This window comes from Pelobates fuscus, chromosome 8 (assembly GCF_036172605.1).
Source record: "Pelobates fuscus isolate aPelFus1 chromosome 8, aPelFus1.pri, whole genome shotgun sequence".
Lineage (NCBI taxonomy): Eukaryota > Metazoa > Chordata > Amphibia > Anura > Pelobatidae > Pelobates > Pelobates fuscus.
Genome location: NC_086324.1, coordinates 150,300,980 through 150,324,290, shown reverse-complemented (window position 1 = coordinate 150,324,290; position 23,311 = coordinate 150,300,980). Strand labels below are relative to the sequence as shown.

Here is a 23,311-nt window from a genome sequence, read left to right as displayed (position 1 = left end):
AAATATAGTAAGATCTTACTTGTATTTAAGTCTGCAGCCATTGCCTCTGCCCTGATCTGCCTGCTTGGCTGACATCATCAGAAGTGATTTTCTGAGCCAATCACAATGCTTTCCCATAGGGTTGGCTGAGACTGCCAATGAGGCAGGTCAGTGGCAGAGCCAGCACAAGCCAAACACAGCCCTGGCCGATCAGCATCTCCTCATAGAGATGCATTGAATCAATGCATGTCTATGAGGAAGGTTCAGTGTCTGCATGCAGAGGGTGGTGACACTGAATGTCAGTCACACTGTGCAGCACTGCCCCAGGAAGCAACTCTAGCAGCCATCTGAGGAGTGGCCAGTGGAGGTATCTCTAGGCTGTAATGTAAACACTGCATTTTCTCTGAAAACACAGTGTTTACCAAAAGGGGATGTTTCTACTCACCAGCACAAATACAATAAGCTCTAGTTGTTCTGGTGACTATAGTGTCCCTTTAATTTTCATTTTGACTGTTTTGACCTAAAAATTTAAAATTCATTTTAAATTCAGTATTCACTATTTAGTGAATGTTCTTGTGAATAATCAGTCCATTCCAAAATAAGCTTTGGTTTGGATTCTTATTCTGAGTTTAGACGCCTGCATATTCTCTATATCACTACTTTCAGCAGGAATACTTGCCACGTTCCAAACACACACCATTTCAAGATGGTTCCATAAAGGTGATGGGTTCTGCATAATCCTACAGCCTCTACAGTCATCAGATGTCAGTCTAATAGGGAACATTTAGGATATGGTTGAGCAGGAGATTCACGGATTGAATGTGCAGGTGACAAATGTGAAGCAACTCCGTGAAGCTTTCATGTAGATAATGGACTAGAAACTGTAAGAGATTTTTACAACACCCTGTTGAATCTGTGTTAAGTAGAATTCAGGCTGTTTTTATGAAAAAAGTAGTGGGGTTGAGGGGGTCTACATACTGAGTTAAAGTGTTCTTGTATATGGCATCAGGAGTCCCAATAACTATAGAAGACCTGCTTAGATTGCATTGTAGAATATTTAAAAATGATCTAAGTAAGGACATCGTACCAGACACACAGTATTTATTGTGTAAAGCTTTAGAATTCTACTTTAATGGAATCCAGGCTTAAATTATTATTTTACCACGATTGTTGCACGTGTTTCTGCTGGATATACTTTTATTTCTTGAAAAACGCAACAATCGTTAAATTATAAAGAGAATAATTTATAAATATAATATTTACTAAAATGTAAGAACAATCCCTTTTTTGACAAATCATGTCCGGTGTAGAGTTGATACATATATTGCAAAAATAAATGGGCAGGTTAATACCAGATCCGTTAGACTCCTGAGATTTATATGGTCTACAACTATTCAATTTAAAAACCTAAATTTCTTAGTAGTGCCTTTTAAATCCGTCTTTTTCTTAAAATTTGATTGCTACTTCCAAGGAACGAATGGAACTTGATATTATCATTGTCCTGGTCGTACATTTGTCACACCACCTCCGTACGCACAAATTGGATTTCCTCCATTCAGTGCTTGCAGTAATAGAAAGTGCAGAGAGACAGTTTGCTTTGTGACCGCGGGGGTAGAATTCCACAAAGCATTTTGAGGAAAACAGCGGTTTTTACTGTAATTGTGATTAATGGGTCAATTTAACCACTTCTCTTAAAGAATCTAAATTTAAAAAACAAAACAAAAAAAACACCCAATATATTTTATTTAGTGGATGTATATATGTACACACACAATTCTATAGTTTTTATTTTGTGTGTACGTATACTAACCTAATTACGGTCTTCTGAAAAAGGAAAACAAAACAAACAAAAAACAGTTACAGAACAGTTAAATATATTGGCATTAATGTTTTGTGTTTTTTGCAGGTTGAGCTCATAGACTCAGCTCCTGAAATTTGGGGAACTCTGTCAATAATTGTCACATGCCGAAAATTTTATTGATAAAATGTTACAAGAACGTTCACTTGCTTGAAATGCAATTGTTACAAGGCAGGTTTGATGCCAGAGTGTAGTTTAATTTGGTGGACTATAGATAGACAAGGAGCAATATTTATAAAAAGATAAAAAGAAAAGGGACCACCAAAAATATGTACATTTATCTAAACTAAAATACTCTTATCTAAAATGGGAGGGTATGTATTTTTTTTTTTTTTTTTTTTTTTTTTACACGTGTATATATAAAACAATAAAAATAAAACATTTTAAAAGAGCACGGTCTTAGATACCATTTTAAGTGGAAATAACATGATCTTTCATCTTATTTTCTCTTTTTATTTTTCACGTTTATTTATTTTTTTCCTTTTTAATGTCACACAGCAACTCTGGTAAATTTTAAATGATGTTGCTAGGTTTGGTAGCCGGGAAAATGTTAAGTATTTCAAAAGGAATCGAAGTACATGTCAGTGGTTATTAGACGTGCTCTATATCTTTTTCTTTGTACCTCTAATGCCATCTCACTGTGTTTTAGAGAGATTTAACTACTTCCTTGCTTTATCATTTCACCGCATGTCGCATATACTTCCTGCAGAGTGGTGGCTTACCGGATTCCTTCTTGCCTTTGGCTTATAATGCTTCCGTGATTCTGATGATCCTTTCTTTAAAACTCTTTAGGCAGTTTGTTCATAGTACAAAGTACCTGACTAGCAAGGTGTGGATGAGTATGTCCCTACACTTTTTGATGAAATCTGTCATCATACTGTCTTAGCTTGGCTAGTACGATTAGACCTACCCTTTAATTTATTCCACTGTTTGGGGACAGATATGGTCAGCCAGTTTCTTAAGGAACAGTAACAAAAAGGGGGTGGCTGGTACAGCCATCGCATTGTCAGGGTGGAATATAGGAGCTCAACATAGAGACACCAGGAAGACAACAAGAGATGTGTATTGGTGGGTCCAAGGGTATAGTCTAAAGTCAGGCTAAGGGTCAGTATCCAGGTAACAAACGTTCAGGTTCAAGGTCCAGTATAGCAGACATCCAAGCAATGTAGACAGTAGACAGTACACAGCCTAACTAGTTACAGGAGCACTGACCATGCAAATTGTGCCATTACCCATAAGGTCAAGTACAATATTCCAAGTTCAATATTCCCTTTTGTTCGCTTTCCCACTCTTCATTTCCTTTAAATTAAAGAGTCCTCCAATAAATGCAACCTGTTAAAATATGATAACGCAACTTTCTGTACCGGACGGTTCTCCTCTGATGAGCCAGGTCGAGCGAAACACACGCATCAGGGGTCTTGTTAGTGCCAATCTTTTTTAACAGCACACAGATTCACTACCGTGCTTTTTTTTTCACTTTATTTTGTTCATGTTCACCTTGATCTTTATTAAGCGATCATGCTTATTACTTTAGGGTTCTGTACTTTAACATCTCAGTGGGACTAGATATAGGTGCCCTCGAATGCTTGCGAGGGAAGTGTTAGAACTTATAGCCATTAGTTCCTTTTATCATCATGGAATTTAGGCATTTACTCGCTATCAACTTGCATCACTGCTAACTAAACTTTTTTCAATCATCTTTGGAGCATTGTCGTTTGCTCACTGCGTAAGGGTTTAGGTCGAAACTCTGAGACCTTTTGACCTAGTATCTCATTACTAGTGCGGCAATCTTGTACCGCAATTGTATGTACAGCTGACTCAGGCAATTTTGTCTAAATATTAAATGAACAAATCTCTTTACCTTTTTAATTAAGAGTTGTTGGTCTAGACATTGGATGACATCTTAGCACCAAGTTAATCTACAGTTATTACTCTAATAGTTCAGACCTAGGCTTTAGGTGCCGCTTTAGCACCAAAGGATATTTACTGTTATAATTTTAATAGTCTAGACCTGATATCTGCAATATACTGCCCGGTTAACCCTTACTACATCTACTATTACAGTTAGCATATGGATCTTGGTTATTTCTTCTATCTTATCGAGAACTCACCAGTTTAAAATACTGTATCAAATACACTGAAAACCAACTGTTTAGGTTACTTCTCCCTTCCTCATGTTATTTACTGTCAGTGCTTCTCTGTGCCGTCTCTTACGATGTGTGCAGGGTTATATCTACACCAGTATTTGTTTCGGTTTACAGAATTCCCTAGCAGGTTGCTTTGCTACCCTACAGCAACCAGTAGTATGATATTCCACATCGGCAACTACGATCAAAATACCTTTTCTCTATGACTTTCTATTAACTGTTTTGCCGATCAGACCACTCATCTGTTGTACAGAAGCACGTTTGTGATATATATTAATACAATTTATTTTTTTTTAATTTTATTTCCCAACATATGGTGATAAGCTGACACTCTTATTAGAGTTTATCTTTTCCCAGTTTTCCCCTCCTCCCCCTTAGGTACACAATTTTTTGTTTATTCATTTTAGTTTCTTTTTGGGGTTACTACTCTATTCAAGTGTTCTAATTGTGACTTTAGGCTAATTCTCTTCTTGTTTTCAATTTTGCTATTTCGAAGCTTAGATTATCAGGATTATTTACTAAAACATTAATTGTCAGGAATTCAAAGGGAAATTTTAACTATTTTGTTTTCAGTTTAAATTCAAAACTGTTCTCATTTTAGTGGATTCCTAGGATTGTAGGTCAATCCTGAAAATTCTCTGCTCTCTCGCCTTAATTACTAGGAATATCAATTTTAACAGACTGGCAAAAATGTCTGCCTTTATCTACTAGAAGCTTACTCATTCACATATTTTATGGCTCACCAAGTCTCTTAAGGAAAAAGTATTAGAAATAATAGAATCATGACTCTAAAGGTGACAACCCCTTCATAAAATACAACCAAAGCCTGGAAATTGAATATCCTGGAGACACAAAAAGGGATAGAGAAAGAAAGGTATCTCAAGATAAAAACAGCAATAAGTAATCCAGAAACACAGTTTGCTGACTACTCCAACAGCAACTGATCCAGGGTGAAAGCTAGCCTTATATTTCAAACAAATCTCTCTTAAATTTGGCACAAAACTTTCTGCACATTTTTTCAAGAACATAAGGAGCTCAATGGCTTCTGGGCTGTGATGGACAGAACGATAAATCACAGAAAAATTACTACAAAAGTGAAAAACGTGTTAGTATTTTTAAATTGCTATTTTTATCAAATGTACTTATAGACCTTGCACACTGGATACATTGTAGATTACAAACTGTTTTTTGATGTCTGATGACGTATATTAATGGTATATTAAAAATGAATAATTAGTAATAGACATCAACACAAGCAGAACCCACTATCTTTGTGTACCTTTGTGTACTTATATGTGTTTTATGGTATTCTTTTGCATATTGTCTGAAGGACGGTGACAATTGTCCAAGTTCCGAACTAAAACAAAGTCTAGAATTTGCGCTATATGTTTTTCAACCAAAATCTACCTCTTTTATATTAAGTGCACCCACACGTATATATAATTTTGTTCAGGAGAAACAGGGCTTTCATTTCACATCAAATATTTGTATATGAAACATAATTTGGTGAATACAATCTTAAAGTGTAAGAATTTAAGAAATTATTTTCCAAGTTTTGCATTGAATGTTAATTGTGAATGTCATAATACTATTAGCTGTTACTGCAATAAAATACATATATTTGTATACTGTGATGTCTAGTAAGTACAACGATGCCCCCATTTGCATGTTTCACGGTGTTTTGGAAAGATACAGAGCTTGCCCATTTCAGTTTTTACACATCGAAATTTGCCAGTTTGGTTTGCAGGGCATATTTAGCCTTTGAGACCGCGGGGTAGGCTAGAGATGAGTCACCACCATAAAATCATACAATTTGTAAAGTTGGACAACCCAGGGTATTCAAAATGGGGTATGTCCAGTCTCTTTTTTTTCATAGCCACTTAGTCACACACACTGGCCAAAGCTGGCATTCATATTAGTTTTTTTTTTTTTTGCATTTTTCACATTAAAACTGCCCTTTCGCTGGTTATATCATTGTCATAATACATTTAAGTGCTCTAAAACACTCCTTTTTGTGTTCAGTGATGTCTCACGAGTGCAACATTACTCCATATGTACAGATTTTATGGGGTTTAGGAAAGTTACAGGGTCAGATATAGGGCTTGCTAACTAAATTTTCTGGACTTTCTGCAAGGGGTTGTCAGGCAGTCCCCCCACTATATAATTATCAAGATATAATTATATTTGAAAAAATATATAAATGCACAAATAATATATAAATACGCAGAATGAAAAGAAATATATATTTTTTGTGTTTTTAAATTCTAAGTGTACTTATTTATTATTTATGTATATTAATGTTATTTTATTAATTATATATCGGGATTTGCCTGATAACCCAGGCAATCACCTGCAGCCAATCTAGCAATCCAGCCGGTCTGAGTCATGTGATCACATGACTCTGATCAGCTGGATTGACTCCAGGGGGACTGTCTGAGTGCCTTGGTTGTCAGACAGGCTCCCCAATACGTTCACTGCAGATGGTAAATATGCTGTCCGGAGGGAGAGCACGTTCGTTAGGGTGTGCTTTGTCGCCCTAACAGCATTAAAACTCTCCTTTTGTAGGAAGGCATAGCATGCCCTAACATCAGGAAAGAGTTAAACATTAACCTGTCCCTTAATTCTCTTATATTATTAAGCACTGCACAATCTGCTGATCTTAAACAAAAAACAAGGTACTATTAATGTACTGAATGCAGTGTAAATTAATAAAACCAGCCATCATTTTACATTTTAGATTTTCAAGACACATTTCTGTAGGTTTCTTAGCAGCAACATTTTTGTTGTTGTCGCACTATGATCTAAATGGACCAGCAATTAGCTTTGTATTGCTCGGTTGCTCATTTAGGACAACACAGCACTGGCTTGGATGTTTGTTTAAAGTATCCCTGGCTTTATTAAGCTAAGCATTAAAGGACCACTATAGTGCCAGGAAAACATACTCGTTTTCCAGGCACTATAGTGCCCTGAGGGTGCCCCCACCCTCAGGGCCCCCCTCCCGCCGGGCTGGATGGAGAGGAAGGGGTTAAACTTACCTCTTTCTCCAGCGCCAGGCGGGGAGCTCTCCTCCTCCTCTCCTCCTCTTCGGCTGAATGCGCATGCGCGGCAAGAGCCGCGCGCGCATTCAGTCAGTCTCATAGGAAAGCATTTACAATGCTTTCCTTTGGACGCTGGCGACTTCTCACTGTGATTTTCACAGTGAGAAGCGCGGAAGCCCTCTAGCGGCTGTCAATGAGACAGCCACTAGAGGCTGGATTAACCCAAATATAAACATAGCAGTTTCTCTGAAACTGCTATGTTTATAGAAACAAGGGTTAACCCTAGCTGGACCTGGCACCCAGACCACTTCATTAAGCTGAAGTGGTCTGGGTGCCTATAGTGGTCCTTTAAGAAGATCAGGGCAAAGCAATATAGTTATTCATGTTTCTTGGCATGGGAAATGCAATGTGCATTTGTGGTGTATTGACGAAGGGATGCCAGAGTCATTCCTTTGTACAGCTAAGATTACATGCCAAGTTAGGGGTCCTTGAATAGGGTTACACAGTCTTCGTCAATGGTTTGTGCTTTTGAGCGAATTGGATTGCTGTAAGCCAGGTGTGGGACTTAATTCCAGATTGTCTCACATGCAAGATATGATACTGTATACAGAAAGATATACATTTACAGGTATACGTTCAGAGTGTTTGTCTTTTAACTAACTCATTCCATAGCCAGCATTGTACATCTTTTTGCCATATGCTTTAAAACTGAGCAGCACTTAACACTTACACTGAGAAGAAATATTTGCTGCTGCAGATGGCTTTTGGCAAACTAAAATAGATCAACCCCATCTGGTGTTTTGAATATTCTGTTCAAAATTCACTTTTTCCCATAACATTAAAACATTACCGTTTATTTACGGCAATATATTAATTATATAAAACACATATTTACCACACATGGTGTCCACTACGATGCTGGTTTATTCGTTTATGCATTAATTATAGAACAGAGTATGAAATGTCTGTGAATGTGGAGCACCTGTGTAATTCAAGGTATTTTCACAGTGTGGGGTAGTGATTTCACACTCAAGCAATTTGTCGTACTATGCATGATTGTCCTACTTAGGAAGTCTGCAGATGCATTTCTGAAGCTTAGCATTTATACTTCAATGTTTAGCTTAAAAGGGATTCTTAGCACCATAACTCGTGCAGCCTGTTATGGTCCTTGGAGACAGCAGCTTCCATCCATTGGTTCGGTTTTCAAAAGGGCTGACACAAGGGTCCTTACAAGGGTCCTTTAGGCAGTTTAGAAATGGCCTCTCACTTGCTAGATGGCTAACTTTGAAAATCCATTAGTATTAGCAGTGTTTATTCTCCCCCCCCCCCCCCCCTGAATTTGGATGGCGTTGTACCTGAAGAGCGTCAGCTGACATTGTAGCTCGGCCCCTTGTTTTTTTTGCCAACATGATAATGGTTTGACACAGAATTAGAGCATGGCACCTACAGACTCCTATCAACATAACCACTGCAACATACCGTAGTTGTTATGGTGTTTCAAGTGCCCATTTAAGAGGCCATGAACCCTGTTCTTATTTTTCTCAATATCGAAAAAAGTGGCACTGACCTATTTGTAAGCTACGGGTTGTTAAAGACAAATTTACCAAGAACAATGACTTTAGACTGAACTACGTTAAAGATTCTCTTCCACCTGCCATGGTGAGTACAACAGGAAAATGCTAGGTCTCTATTAAGCCCTGGATATTGGTGCAGAAAAGCAAAAAAGTACAATAACTATTATATCTTTGCAGTGAGGATAATATGTCAGTGTTATATGTTGAAAAAAATGTTAAACCTTTAAATGTTGCTTTTAATGCTACTCCAAGACAAACAGGAGGTTATATGCACGGTGTTCTTTCTCGAAGGGTTAAGCGGTATGTATCTCAATACATTAGTCAGGTACATTCTAGATGGACTTTGCTTGTTCTCACGATGATGTTTTGCAGCCATTTGTTTGATCGATCAGACAGCATCGAACCAGATAGCCCTGCATGTTCTTTAAAACCAGCGGCTTCATGTTGTATTATAATTCCAGCCATGTGGGTTTGCAGCTTGCTCTTGGTGGAATTCTTTGTGATAATTTCAATGCACTGTCTCTGCAGGATGAAAATCGAGGAGCTGGAAGCTGAGCGTAGTAAGTTGGAAGAGCAGAACCGAATCCTTGAGATGAGGTTGGAAAGAGTGAGTCTTCAGGTAAGTGAAGAAGAGATTTTAGTACTTAGTAATCAGATCCCCTTGACACCGAGGTCTTTGGCCATCACGTGCAGTCATTACTCTCAAATAAAGCTGTAACACTGGCTGGCAGATGGTGAGGAAGGTCATACATAAATAAAACCTTGATGTTGCACATCTCGGTGTGCATTTATTAACTCATACAGCCTGTGAGATGTTGTGTCATTTATATCTCCATATCTATGTATTTAGAATTGTAGTCAGGTCCCCAAACATCTTGGAGAAAAACCTCTTTATTATCCGCTATTCTGTAAACATTTAGTTTCATGGCTTGTGTCTGAAATTTCAGCATATTCAATTGTTCATTTGTGTCTTCATTGTACTATTAAACTAATCACGTGTTGAATGAATGTTCCAATAAAATAACTAAAAAATCTTCAGAAAGTGGTTTTAAGCAAAAGTCCGTAGCAGGGAGCCCCATGCATTAGGAGAGGCAGTCCACATTTGTGGCCAGTGCCCTCCTTTTTTGGCTATAATGCTTTTTTGGATACGCCAGTGCCAAAGGGTCATCAAAGGGACTTTACAGTCACCAACTTAACTTTAGTTTAATAAACAGTTTTGGTTTATAGATCATGCCAATACAGTTTTACTGTCATACCTCCCTGCATGTGACTTACACAGCCTTCCTAAACACTTTCTGTAAAGAGTCATCAAATGTTGTTTATACTTCCTTTATTGCAAATTATGTTTAGTTGAGTATTTCTGATCTCATGCATTGTCAATAGCTTGCTAGACTGCAGGAGCCTCCTGTGTGTGATTAAAGCTCATTTTACAAATCAGGAGATACCATTTTTGTAAAGTAAGTTAACATCTGATTGAAAAATATTTTTTTTTCTCCATGCTGGCTGTGAGAGTCACAGCCAGGGGAGGTTTAGTAGATATACTCCAATGAAAACATGCACGTCTTTATTATTATTTTATGCATTTTGTCATTGGGGGGTATGTAGTGGAATGGACACTTGTTATATACGTTTTATTCCCTTTGTTTAGATGTCCGTACCCTCCTTGTTCATTTACCGAACCAACTTTGTGTGGTTCCCTTGTTCGCAGATCATGTTTGGGCTTGATTAGATGATGGTGCTTGTTCCATTCTAAATATAATAGAAATGAGGCTTAATGATTAATCTGTGGGTAGGTATCTAAGAGGGAATCTAGACATATGGCAAGCTAGAGAGTTAGTTTATATTTAAACCAGACTTGAAGTTGGGGTCCCAGCTTCAAAGAGGAATTAAGGCTATACAATTCTGACCTCCCATACAATCAAATTAACCCCTTTTGAAAATGTATTTTGGGGTGTTTTAGAATATTGTATATTTGTTCTGGATTCTGGATCCTGTGTGTCGTCCAGTTACTGGGGGATTTTGTCTTGGATATTTTACTGCTTCTTCAGCTTACAAGGATTATACAGCGGAAATACCTATGCTAGGTATTGGAGTTCCGCTACAATTGGGTATTTCTAAACAGCTTGCAAAAAGCTGCAGATCTCTTGTCTGTAACCTTTCAGGCCCTCCCCTTTTTCCCAGCACAGCCTAAAAGTCTGGCTTCTCATTGACAACTTCCAGGGATGACACAAGGACCACCCATGGATGCAAAGGTAAACTGAGCCCTTTGAACACGTGCACTTTTCCAGGCTTATTGCGGTCTGGGGAAGAAGACAGACACACTCTAGCATAGCATGCCCGCCACTTCCATTGACTCTGTGCATTTGGAAAGATAACTTCCCTGGCTTTCTGATTGACAGTCAGAAGGGTGCATTTTAAGTGTGGAGTGTTCCTTTAATTGTGCCTCTCTTGTGGAACATCACTACAGGATATTGCTTTCTATTTTGGTATCGCTCTGTGCATTGAGATCCCTTCTAATCTAGCTTACTGGTAACTATAATTAGTGAATGAGTGCTGTCCCCATTAACAGTGGAAACCAACAAATAATTTAAACTGTTCCAAGTCTACCTCTCTGAAGGCAGAAAAGGCATGGTTTCACCAATGTGTTGTAGAGTTTGTTTTTCTTTTCTTAGACTGTACCTGCCACCACAGATTACTAGTTGCTATCCGTCTCATCTCAATTTCTTTCCTTCCACCTTTGTAAAATATGGAAATATTGCTTCCCATCTCAATACCTGTGTCCTGTGGGTGTCCTGTAGCCCTTTCTTCCCATTCTGCCTGGTGGGGAGTTTTTTTTTTTATTTTTTTTAGATATTGTTGATAAAGGTGCAAATTGTAATTTCACATCCAAATCCTGCATTCAGTACTACAGACAGCTCAATATCCAGGGTAACGGTGCTCCTGACGTTTCTGAATTGGAACCCAATTGCAGCAATAAATTCGCTGCCGTATTTGTGCCCCCGCTAAGCAATAGTTTTGAGGTTATATTTACTGATTAGCTTTTGATACACTAAAATTGTGGTTTGGTTTTTATGTTTGTGCCATAAAAAGTGTACATTGTTCTTCAACACTTGAAAAACCTCTTGGCCTCTAATAAACAACGTTGTAAGCTAAATTGAGGAGTAACAAAAAAAAGGTGCTCACTGGAGGAAGAGACCTAATGAAGAATTAATTCAATAACAAAATATTGGCTAATTTGCAAATCACTGGCGTTTTGTTTTGTCTTGTCTGTAATTTTCTGTGCCCAGTGGCCAGCAATTCAACCTTATTACCAGTAAAAACATTGTGACTTGGCCAGTGTTTGTCTGAGATATTGCAGCTTCGACCCTTCACTTAAAGATGTATCTTTAACATCTGACCAGGTAAAGAATTATATTAGGGCTGTGACACAAGTTTTGTTTGGGTTGTATATTTCAGCAGATGGGCTTTAAAATGAAATATCCCCGTACATAGATTAGAGGGATTCCCTGCTCTGTTGCTTTTGTCTATGTTCGGGGAAATATCCCCGTACATAGATTAGAGGGATTCCCTGCTCTGTTGCTTTCGTCTATGTTCGGGGAAATATCCCCGAACATAGATTAGAGGGATTCCGTGCTCTGTTGCTTTCGTCTATGTTCGAGGAAATATCCCCGTACATAGATTAGAGGGATTCCCTGCTCTGTTGCTTTCGTCTATGTTCGGGGAAATATCCCCGTACATAGATTAGAGGGATCCCCTGCTCTGTTGCGTTTGTCTATGTTCGGGGAAATATCCCCGTACATAGATTAGAGGGATTCCCTCTAATTGCCACGACAGGTCGCACCTACCATCCTGCAAGAGAGCTGGCCGTAAGTGCGAGCCATCGTAAAACAGGTAGGTCGCAAAACGAGGACCACCAGTATGTCTATTTTTATGATTAATAATTTGATTAATTGACTCTGGCTTTAATTATCTATGTCTGTATGTCTGTCCGCCTACCATCTGTACTGATGTATTAATATTAGAGCTATTCCAAGTGATACAATGTGAATAGTAATAATTACTGGCGTATTTATTATACGGGAAGATATTGAGGCTCTTTAAGTATATACAATTCAGATTATTTTTTTTTGGATTTTTTTCCCCAAGTGATTCTAAATATTGTGTTATTTCTACACTGTGTTCTACTTTGTCAGAGTAGAGTGTTCAAGTTTAGCTGCTTGAAGAAAGATTGATTAGAATCAGCAACAGTTTGAGTTAATTGGATCCATATGTTTGGAGAGGAAGCTTGACTAGTTGCAAGTTCTTCTAATTAGTTCACAGCTGGTTGGTGGGAAAAGCAGAACTGCATTTACAGTTCAGAGAGTGGAATCTTTAAAGAAAGCGCTCTGTTTTTGCCTACAGATCTGAAGCTACCGTGTTCCAAAGCGTATAGATTTCCACTAGAATCCCTGACTGCAAAGTTTGTATTATGCTTTGACACAACATTTTTACTGCAACTCTATTATTCTGATTTTAAATTGATGTACACTGTGGACCAGTCACCTATAATTTTTATACTATTTCGACTTTCAGTTTTTTCCATATATTTTTTTTTTTGCATTATTTTTCATTGTAGGACAATTCCCAGATTTTACTAGTAACATGACGTAAAGTCATGATTTTATTAAAGACACGGAGGCGAGTATTATGCATAACTCTTTCTTTATTTCCTCAGCAGCAAAGATAGAGGAATATAAATATTGTCAAAAAATGAAAGAAAAACTGTATAGGCATAACGGGTAGCCAATCACATGGTAGAGGAAGTGGCTATATAAGTCCTGTGTCTCCCACAATCCCCCTCTTTCTTGCGAAAACCGAAGACCAGGTAAGAAGAAACGATGTCCCACTTGATCAGCACAGGAAACAGGAACAATGCGACAACATCAAGCTAAAAAAGACAGAGAAATATGGTAATTTCCAGACTCAAAACTGTAGACTTACCAAACAGCATCATAAGTAGTCACAAACAAGAAACCGGATTCTGAAATACAAAGGATATATAATTAGTGAACCTAAAAGACGTATCAAACCATCCAATCATATCAATAAACATACATAATCAATACATAATCAATACATAATCAATACATACCTATTGAACAGGAAAAAATCCGTAGAGTCTCAAGCATCTCGTATCCCCATTCCACACCGGGAGGGCGGGAGGGAATAATACTCGCCTCCGTGTCTTTAATAAAATCATGACTTTACGTCATGTTACTAGTAAAATCTGGGAATTTTATTAAAGACACGGAGGCTCATATTATGCAAGTTCAAAGCTGTGCAACTATTCGAGATGCGATGTGTTCAATAGGTCTGAAATAGAAATCTCTAAAAGTCGATTCTCTGGACCAATCTGCCGCCCGCATGATATCCTCCAGACGACATCCGACCGAGGAGGCTTTAGAAGCCATCGCTCCCCGTACAGAATGGGGCGTAAACACAGAGGTGTCTATACCCGCAGAGGATAATAGTTCACGTATCCAACGTGCCAGGGTAGGTGTAGAAACCGGTCGATAAGGTGACTTGAAAGATATGAACAAATCGTGTAGATCAGCAGAGCGAAGGGAACTCGTGACATCCAGATAAACTCTGAGGCAATCCACCGGGCAGAGCGCCGGACAGCCAGGAAACCTGGGATACGAAAAGGACTTGGATGCAGATTTAGTCCTCCTGGATATATCGAAAGTAACACCTTCTGCGGTGAATGCAATGGCGTCCCAATCCATGGCCCTGACGTCAGAGACCCTCTTGCAAGAGATCAAACAGAGTAACATCACCAACTTGGATGACAGGTGCTTCAAAGACAGCTCCTGATTAAGGTACCATGAGGAGAGGAACTGCAACATCATGTTAACGTCCCAAAAGGCAGAGAAGCGAGGCCGAGGAGGACGAGCAAGGCGGATACCCTTGAGAAGACGACATACAAAAGGATGCCTGCCGACAGGGGAACCATCCAAACCCCTGTGTCCGGCCGAGATAGCCGAGCGGGAGAGGTTAATCGTGCGGTACGCCTTGCCTGAGTCAAACAGGGACGTGAGGAACTCTAGGATCAAAGGCAAAGGGGCAGATACGGGATCCACTGCCCGTTCCAAGCACCAACCAGACCACGATCTCCATGAAGCCCGATAGGCAGTTCGAGTGCCTGGGGCCCAAGCGTTATCGAGGAGTAGGAGAGTTGTCTGCGGAACGCCTGGGACAATCCAAGGTCCCCTGAAAGGAACCATGCTATCAGGGGTAGCTGGCGTTGTAATACTAGTTCGTGTGGGTTCCCATCCGGGTCTAGAAGGAGGTCCTGGAAGATTGGGATCAACCGAGGATAATCGATCGACAACTCCATCAAGCGGGGAAACCATGGTCGAGATCTCCAAAGCGGGGTGATTAGCGCTACACAACAGTCGTGGCGAACCAGTTTCGAGATCGTGCGCGCTATCATGTTGAACGGAGGGAATGCGTATAGCAGGCCCCGTGGCCAGTCTTGAAGGAAGGCATCGGTCGCCACCGCTGCCGGATCCGGCCTCCAGCTGAAGAACTTCGGTAGCTGAGTGTTCAGACGAGATGCGAACAGATCCATCTGGAACCTTCCCCACAACATGTCCAGGCTTCGGAACACCGAAGTGTGTAGACGCCAATCTCCAGAGTCTCTTAAGTGTCTGGAATTCCAATCCGCTCCCGAATTGTCTAGTCCCGGGATGTGTTCCGCTGTCACCGAGACGTTGTTGAAGAGGCAGTATTGCCAGAAATCTTTCGCCAGAATTGCCAACATCTTGGACTTTGTACCCCCCAGGTGGTTTATGTAGCGGACCGCTGATACGTTGTCCATCTTGAGGAGAACGCAGCAATTCGCCCGTCCTGGGGTAAGGCTGCGGATCGCGAAAGCTCCAGCCAGGAGCTCCAGGCAGTTGATGTGCAACGATTTCTCCACGTCGGACCATCTGCCTCCTGTGGAAACGTCGCCACAACGAGCACCCCAGCCGTGTAAGCTGGCATCTGATTCGATCACCACGTCCGGGATGGAGCCGAAGATGGCTCTCCCATTCCACGCCTCCATGTGTGCTAACCACCACACCAACTCGTCTCTGGACTCTGCGTCCAAGCGTATCCGAGACTCGTAGGAGTGACCTGACCGAAGGTGTGACCCTTTGAGTCGCTGGAGGGCCCGGTAGTGTAGTGGGCCCGGGAAGATCGCCTGAATAGAGGCCGCGAGAAGGCCAATTACTCTCGCCAGCTGTCTGATGGACAAATCTGCGACGCGCAGAGCTCTTCGAATCTCCTTCTGAATGGCTTTCACTTTGGAACCTGGTAGGAACAGGAACTGTTGGACGGAATCCACTCTGAACCCCAGGAACTCTATGGACTGTGCGGGATCTAGGACCGATTTGTCCCAGTTGATCAGGAAACCCAATTTCTGTAGCAGGGTGGTAGTCCATTCCAGGTGTAGAAGGAGATCCTCCTTCGATTGGGACAAAATCAGAATGTCGTCCAGGTAAACAATGAGGCGAACCCCTCGGGTACGGAGGAACGCCACCACAGGCTTCAGAAGCTTGGTGAAGCACCAGGGGGCCGAAGAGAGCCCAAAAGGCAGGCAGGTGAAACGCCAATGCCGTCCGTGCCATGTGAAATGGAGATAATCTCTGAATTCTAGAGCAATGGGGACCGTGAAGTAAGCGTCCTTCAGGTCTAGTTTGGCAAGCCAGTCCGACTGGCGCAGAAGGTCCCTGAGGCAGTGTATACCTTCCATCTGGAAGTGTTGGTAACGCAGGAAGGCGTTGAGGGGACGAAGATTTATTACAGGGCGAACTCCGCCTCCTTTCTTGGGCACTAGGAACAGATTGCTCGTAAAGCCTTTGGCGGCGAACGGCAGTTCCTCTATAGCGCCTTTGGAGAGCATCTCTCCGACCTCCGCGGAGATCATCTCGTCTTGTTCCCGTGGAAGGGACAGTTCTCTGGGGGAATAAAACTGGACAGGCACTGAAACAAAATCTAGGCGATACCCCTTTACACACTGCAGAACCCAGGCATCCGAGGTGAGCTCCGCCCACTCTCGGTAAAATAAGGCCAGTCTCCCTGCTACCTGAACGGGAGGGAAAGAAAGGGTACTCACCGTAAGGACGTCTGCTGGTGGCACCGCTGCGGGGGTATCTGGAGCCCCAAGCCCGGCCTCTGGCTGGGAAGAAAGGAGGGGTTCTTTGGTCTTGAAATCCCCGGGAGGGAAAAAAGGAACCTCTGGTAGCGCGAAATGCGCCTCGGAAACCCCGGCCGGGTGGACGGTTCCTGCTACGCCCGGCCCCTCCAAAAACCTTAGGCGCGAACACACGTTTCATGTTCGCCTGCGCCTTGTCAATCGCCGTGAAGGTCTTGACATACGACCCCATGTCTTTAACGAAGGAGGTACCGAATAGTAAACCCTCTTCAGTCGGGTCAGGCTCCGCCACAGTCATAGTGGCCAGTTTAGGGTCGATTTTTAATAATATCGCCTTACGTCTCTCCGCAGATATCGCCGTATTGGCGTTCCCCAGCAAGCATATGGCCCGTTGGACCCAACCAATGGCCACGTCCACGTCCAAAACTGAATCCCCAGTTTTAGCAGTATCTAGAAGCTCATAGAGCTTCGAGAGGGGCCCCAGTGTGTCCAGGATCTTGTCCTGGCATCCCTTCAGGGAATTGTCAAGGCCCTTTTTGGGCTTCCAGCCCGACTTACCCAGGAACTGGGCAATCTGTGGGTCAATATCTGGTGTTTTACCCGCAGCGCCCGGGAGAGAAGGGCGAGGGCATTCGGCCCGCAGCTTATTGCGGCCTTCTTTGGAAAGGGGTGTGCGGATACGTTTGGCCACATACTGGGCAATATGATCCGGGGGGACCCATTCAGCGGACCGGGGGTGACGTAGGTCGTCTGGGTCGAACAGGGGGTTACCCTGAGGATCAAGAATAGTGTTGTCAACCCCGGAGGGGCCTAAGACTGGACCCCGGGTCTTGGCGGAGGACTCTGATGGGTTAACGCCCGTAAAGGGCAAATCCTCGCCAGACACATCATCATCACCAAAGGAGTCATACTCCATATAGTCGGATTCCTCCTCCACACTCCGGTCGGTATCCGACCCATCATCAAGGGCTCTAGCCCGTTTCCATAATCTAGCCTTTTTAGCCCGGCCAGGGGCTCTTTTGCGCGTGGGGTGCGCGCCATCTGTGACCGCCTCAAGCGTGTCAGTCATGGCAGGTAGAACCTGCATCGAGGAGTGGGAGCCGACGTGTTTGGACTTGGCCTTCGCCTTACGGGCTCCAGGCACAGTCTGAGCAGGGGAGGGGGACCCCACGCCCGTAGGGGCGGGGGAGGCCAGAGTAGGCAAAACCAGGGAGTGCATTGATTGTGAAAAGGAAGTAGTAACAGCTCCCATGGCCGAGGCAATAGCCTTCTGAATGGAGGAGGCCATAGTGGCTTCCAGCATGGCCTGAAATTCCTGGGAGGCCATAGCGCCCTCAGCGCTGTCTGAGTGGAAGTCCCCAGGGGGACCCACAGGCCCATCCTCCCTATCCTGCATGCTGCAAAGTTGCAGTGGGCAATTAAAGTTTGTTAAATGACACCAAGGTGGATGAAGAAGAGCAAAGGGTTGAGTAACCCACAGAAAACGAAACACACAGACCGTCTAGCGTTCCCAGGGGACCCGGCAAAGCAAAGGTGACCGCACGGCAGCACAGGGGAAGGATCGAGGTCCGCCCAAGATGGCCGCCGCACGTGAGGGAAGGCGCACGCGACTGGGCACCCGGCGGGGGAAGGGGCTCGTGCACCCGATCCGCCGAGCCCGCCCGCGAGCGGGGAGGGATGCGTGCGCAGCCGTGGCCGACAACAGAGCGGTAGCGGCAAAAGCACAGAGCCGGGAGTCGTGCGGGAGCACGAGGGGGCTAGAAAAAGGCAGGTTACAGAAATCCCCGGGTAGGGGGGAAAAGCACCAAGGGGGTCCCAGGGGGAACGCTAGTGGTAACAGGTAACTAAACAACCATAAATAGTATACAATGAAATATCAGACAAATAAACGATCATCAAATTTGAGTCAGAGAGAAACAAAAAGTACTTATCTGTCTGAGGAAGCAGCAAAGAAAGAGGGGGATTGTGGGAGACACAGGACTTATATAGCCACTTCCTCTACCATGTGATTGGCTACCCGTTATGCCTATACAGTTTTTCTTTCATTTTTTGACAATATTTATATTCCTCTATCTTTGCTGCTGAGGAAATAAAGAAAGAGTTATGCATAATATGAGCCTCCGTGTCTTTAATAAAATTTAATATAATCATAGTAGACGACAAGTAATGTCTATAAAATATTACACACATCCAGAATCAAATTGCCAATATAGGAGAGGTGTAAAGATTATGGGAAGACTAGAGAGTACATCAATAGGTGGGCAGGAAGGATAAAAAGGAGAGGGGAGTACGAGAGTAAGTAACAGGCCTTGTTAGGATTAGTTACTGTTAGGGGCCCCATTTACATTTTTATTGCCAAAGTCTTTGATGTTTGTATTTATATAACATAATGGTACATATACAGGTAAATTCCACTTCTCTAAATAAACCTGTCTACCTGGAAAATGTAGAACTGGTGCTCTGTTAAATTCACTATACAAGAATATATTTCACAGTAGTAATTTAATTTTTTATTTTTATATGAACACTCTTGCATCAGACCTGGGAAAAACAATCTGGGAGGTACAAGGAGAATATTATGGAAGTAAAACCCCCAAACACATCTGTTGTACAAAATAGGATACAGTAGCACACAGTTGAAGTGTACCTGACTGGGTCTGACATTTTAATTAAAATAGCACCTCCTTGTGGCTTGGGATATGCAGGAAAATATGCAGTTGGGGGGGGGAAAAAATTGTTCCAGACATTTGTGGAGCTGACTCCAGTCTCATCAGACCATTTTAAATACACAACTACTTACAACTGCTAGCATTCAGTCACATGAGAAAGACAACTCTAGCAAATATCAGTGTACCCCTGCTTTTAGCACTGCCATCCACATGTTGACCCGATTAAATTTGAGAATGTGTACAAGACAGAGGAGGCTACACAAAGGAGAAATCAGCCTTCCTGACCTACTTGGTATCCACCAGTTTTGATTCCACCCCACCTCCCCCTCCCCCCCATATTACTTTAGTACTTTAGGTCAGTGTTCCCCAACCCAGTCCTCATGGACCACCAATAGTACAGGGTTTGTCAGTATATCCATTTGAATAAAAAAAGGTAAACACATAAATCCTTGACGGTTTGTGGTCCATGAGGATTGGGTTTGGGACCACTGCTCTAGGTCTTCCTTATCTATGCTTCTGTGGTCGTCAAAGCAGGGCTATAATCTGTAATCTGCATTCTGTTACTGATGTGGCAAGATTGGCAAGCTTTCAAAGCTAAAGGGGAAAAAAAAAAAAAAAAAAAGGAAAAATGAACAAAATGTAGTCAATTTCTCTTTGGATTAAATGTGTTATAATTGGTGTGACTAACATGTCTCTTTTAAAGGGGATGCCTAGCCATTCACATTCACCTTAGGTCTTTTTCTCCCACTCTATTGCTCTGATGTCTGTATTCATTCTCGCGCTAACCCGTTATTAAATACTTTGCAGCCCTCTCTGGTAGTTATGAAACCTACTCCTTAAACAGAGAGATGTGTCTCTCCATGCTATGGCTGGCACTGCGATAACTGTCTGAGTTCTGCAGGCGCGGAGGTGACTTCGTAAAACCCAAGCTGTGCTTTTTTCGCTCAATTGTAGGAAATCTCTCAGCAACCAGCGAGTGAATCATGAGGTCAGCCTAAGCTGAAAACACTGCATTATTAAAATAATCCATTGTTTGCTCTTCAAGGTTCAGTAATATTTCAACAGCAGATGTTCAGTCTGGTTCTGTGTTAAGTAAGGAAATTCACGACTTTCTTTTCCAGCTTCTTCGCTGTTTCTTAGCAATGTGTAAACTCTGCCTGTGTCGGTAGTAAATTAAGCATTTTGGCTTGTCATGTCTACCTAAACACACACAATAGTGAATGAAAACATATTTATAAAAAGGGTAAAAATCTCAAGTCTGCTTCTTTCTCCACTGCATCATCCTTCAGGGTAAAGCATCATCTGGATTTGGTGACTCAGAAGATCTTTCTATGATTGGGAAAGACGGGGAAAATGTTGGCACCTTCAATTATATTTCTAATTTAAAGAAAAAACAAAAGAAAGAAAGAAAGTTACACAACCTACTTAGGTTGCTTTGTATTTTGTAATTTATCTCCACTCTTGTAGCTATTGTATTTTTTCCTTACATCTGGAGAACAGCCAGTGGCTGACCTTTCGTGTGTGACCACCATTTTTGCCAGAACCAGCATGACTTACCAAAACAACACTTGCCTTATAGAAAAAAAAAAACATTTTACGATGACAAGTGCTATAGCCAGATTTCTTGGGGTGGTTTAAAGAAAATGTGTGCACCGCAATATTTTTTTTAAATATTTTTTTGTGTGTGCATTTGTTCATAAGAAGGGTCTTCACACCAATATCTTTTTCTCTTTGTCGTTCCTTTCCAGACTCCTCATTCCTAACTATGGAACTTCTCCTGTGCGTCAATTGCAGAAATCTGATGTTTTTCAGCAAGTGCTGGTGATTTTCATGATATGAGAGAAAAAACAATCAGATTTGCACATGTTCATAAATCGTTCTCCTAAAAGTAGAAACTCTCAGGTTTATCATTGTTGTCTGAAAACAAAGATAATTGTCTGTGCATGTTGATGACACACACTCTTCTGTGCTGATCAATGTGACTTTGTGATCAGAGTGAGAGCATGGATCTGCAAAGATTTCTATCCAATTGTCCTGTTATGATTATTAACAGGCCGAATTTAATATAAGGTTTGCTGCTTAAGAAAAACCAAACCTATATAATATTTAATGTCACTTATATAAATGTCGGAGTTAGTGCTGGCAATTCCTTCCGGAATAAAGAACGAAATTACATTTATTAAAAGGACACATTTATAGCTTGTTGCAAGAGGGAAACAATACATAATTTAGTTAAAATACATGTTTCGGTTTCCTGAATTAAAATGGATTGCATGAGAAATTGAGCAAAAGGTTATCTTTAGTTTAAGATTTAAAAATACTTTTTTCCGCTTCTATCTTTTGGATAAATTGTGTGATTTTTATTTTCATGTTTACTGATTATACTGCGTAGTCTTAGATCTATGGCCAATGAGATTTAATTAGCACATTGATGCTGAATTTTTGGAATGATTGCTTATTTAATATACCATTTGTTGCAATCATAACTCAAAGATGCAACAAAAGAGCTGTTAGGGACATGATGATATGAACAAGCAATATGCGTTTCTCCATTTGCTGAAGACTATAAGTATAACAGCAGACTGTGCATTTCTCAAATTGCCTCGAAAAATTGCGTTTAGTCACTTGGCTGGTGGATGAACATGAAATTATGGGAAGATGAATAGAAGCATTAAGAGAATGTCCTTTGAATTGAACTGGCCCTCTTCAGATCCATATCAAACCATGTCCTTCAAGATACTGGTCAATGGAAAGGCTTTCCTGAAGCATATTTCTGTCACGGCGTCCATCAACATTCAACACCCGTTTGAAACATCTGTATTATTTGCAAAATGGACAATTTGAATGACATGTTTTTAGTTTCAATTGTAGTTTAATTGTAATTTAATAAATATGCTACGCCATTTGATGGTCTTTGTTGTGACATTTGTTTTTATTTTTGTTTTAAGACTGATCAACTAAAATAGTGAATATACACACAAAACGTTTCCTTACACTCAAAAACATTAAAGTTGTAGCAAAACAAATGAAAACTTTTTTTTCATCATCTTTAGGCGCGGAATGCGTCATCTGTTGATGGCATGTGCTTGTCCTGTATGTTCCCGAGATTAGTGGTTAATTTACTCAGTTTCACCATGCCTTAAGTATAGTTTTGGAAATATTGTGAGTCAATGTTTTATGTAATTTCAATACAGACACATATTTAAACTCTGTCTCCATTTTTCAATGCAAGTATCCTTTTTTGTATTACCGTAATAGCTGGTTCATATTAAATGTTTTTTCTTGTACACGCCATAATATTTATTTATATTATTGCAGTTTAATGCTGGATCAAAAGTCTTATTTGCTGGGGCAGAAGTCACCATTTTTAATGAATGCTCATGATTTCCCTCACTTGACATTCACATTCCCCATCCCTTTAGTAAATGTAATTTCAAAACCTAACTTTCTGTTTATTCCCTCGCTTCTATCCATTTGAGAAGCAGGAATCCATGAAAAATGTTCTTCTTCAATCTATGCATGGAAAATAAATATGGCCCAGTCTCCAGCATTGAGCATTGTGTTAGTAACAATGCACTCTCTCAAATCACAGCTTTTAGTTACATAACTTTTGGCCGAGGAAGTAAATAGGATGGAGATATGAGTGATAAACGGTGAAGTTTGATAAGAATATGCATGGTTTCACTCAACTCTGCTATGGAGGCTCAACAATTAGCTATCCAATACAGACCTTCTTTGGGAAAACCCATCTTCTGGAATACCCTTCTTCTTATAACAACACAGATAATTCTTACTAGAATGAGCCCTCAAGGTATTCTTTTTATCACTATTATCGTCCATAATCTTTACAAGTTTTGCCAATACCAC

At 41.2% G+C, this 23,311-nt stretch overlaps 1 protein-coding gene across 1 annotated transcript in view; it reads left to right on the top strand.

Annotated features, from left to right (window-relative positions):
* MAD1L1 (mitotic arrest deficient 1 like 1) overlaps positions 1-23,311 on the top strand; it is a 784,552-nt gene that overhangs the window by 410,659 nt on the left and 350,582 nt on the right. Inside the window, exon 15 of the mRNA XM_063430429.1 lies at positions 9,125-9,215. Coding sequence (XP_063286499.1) covers positions 9,125-9,215 — 91 coding nt within the window. The remainder of the gene's footprint in view (positions 1-9,124; positions 9,216-23,311) is intronic.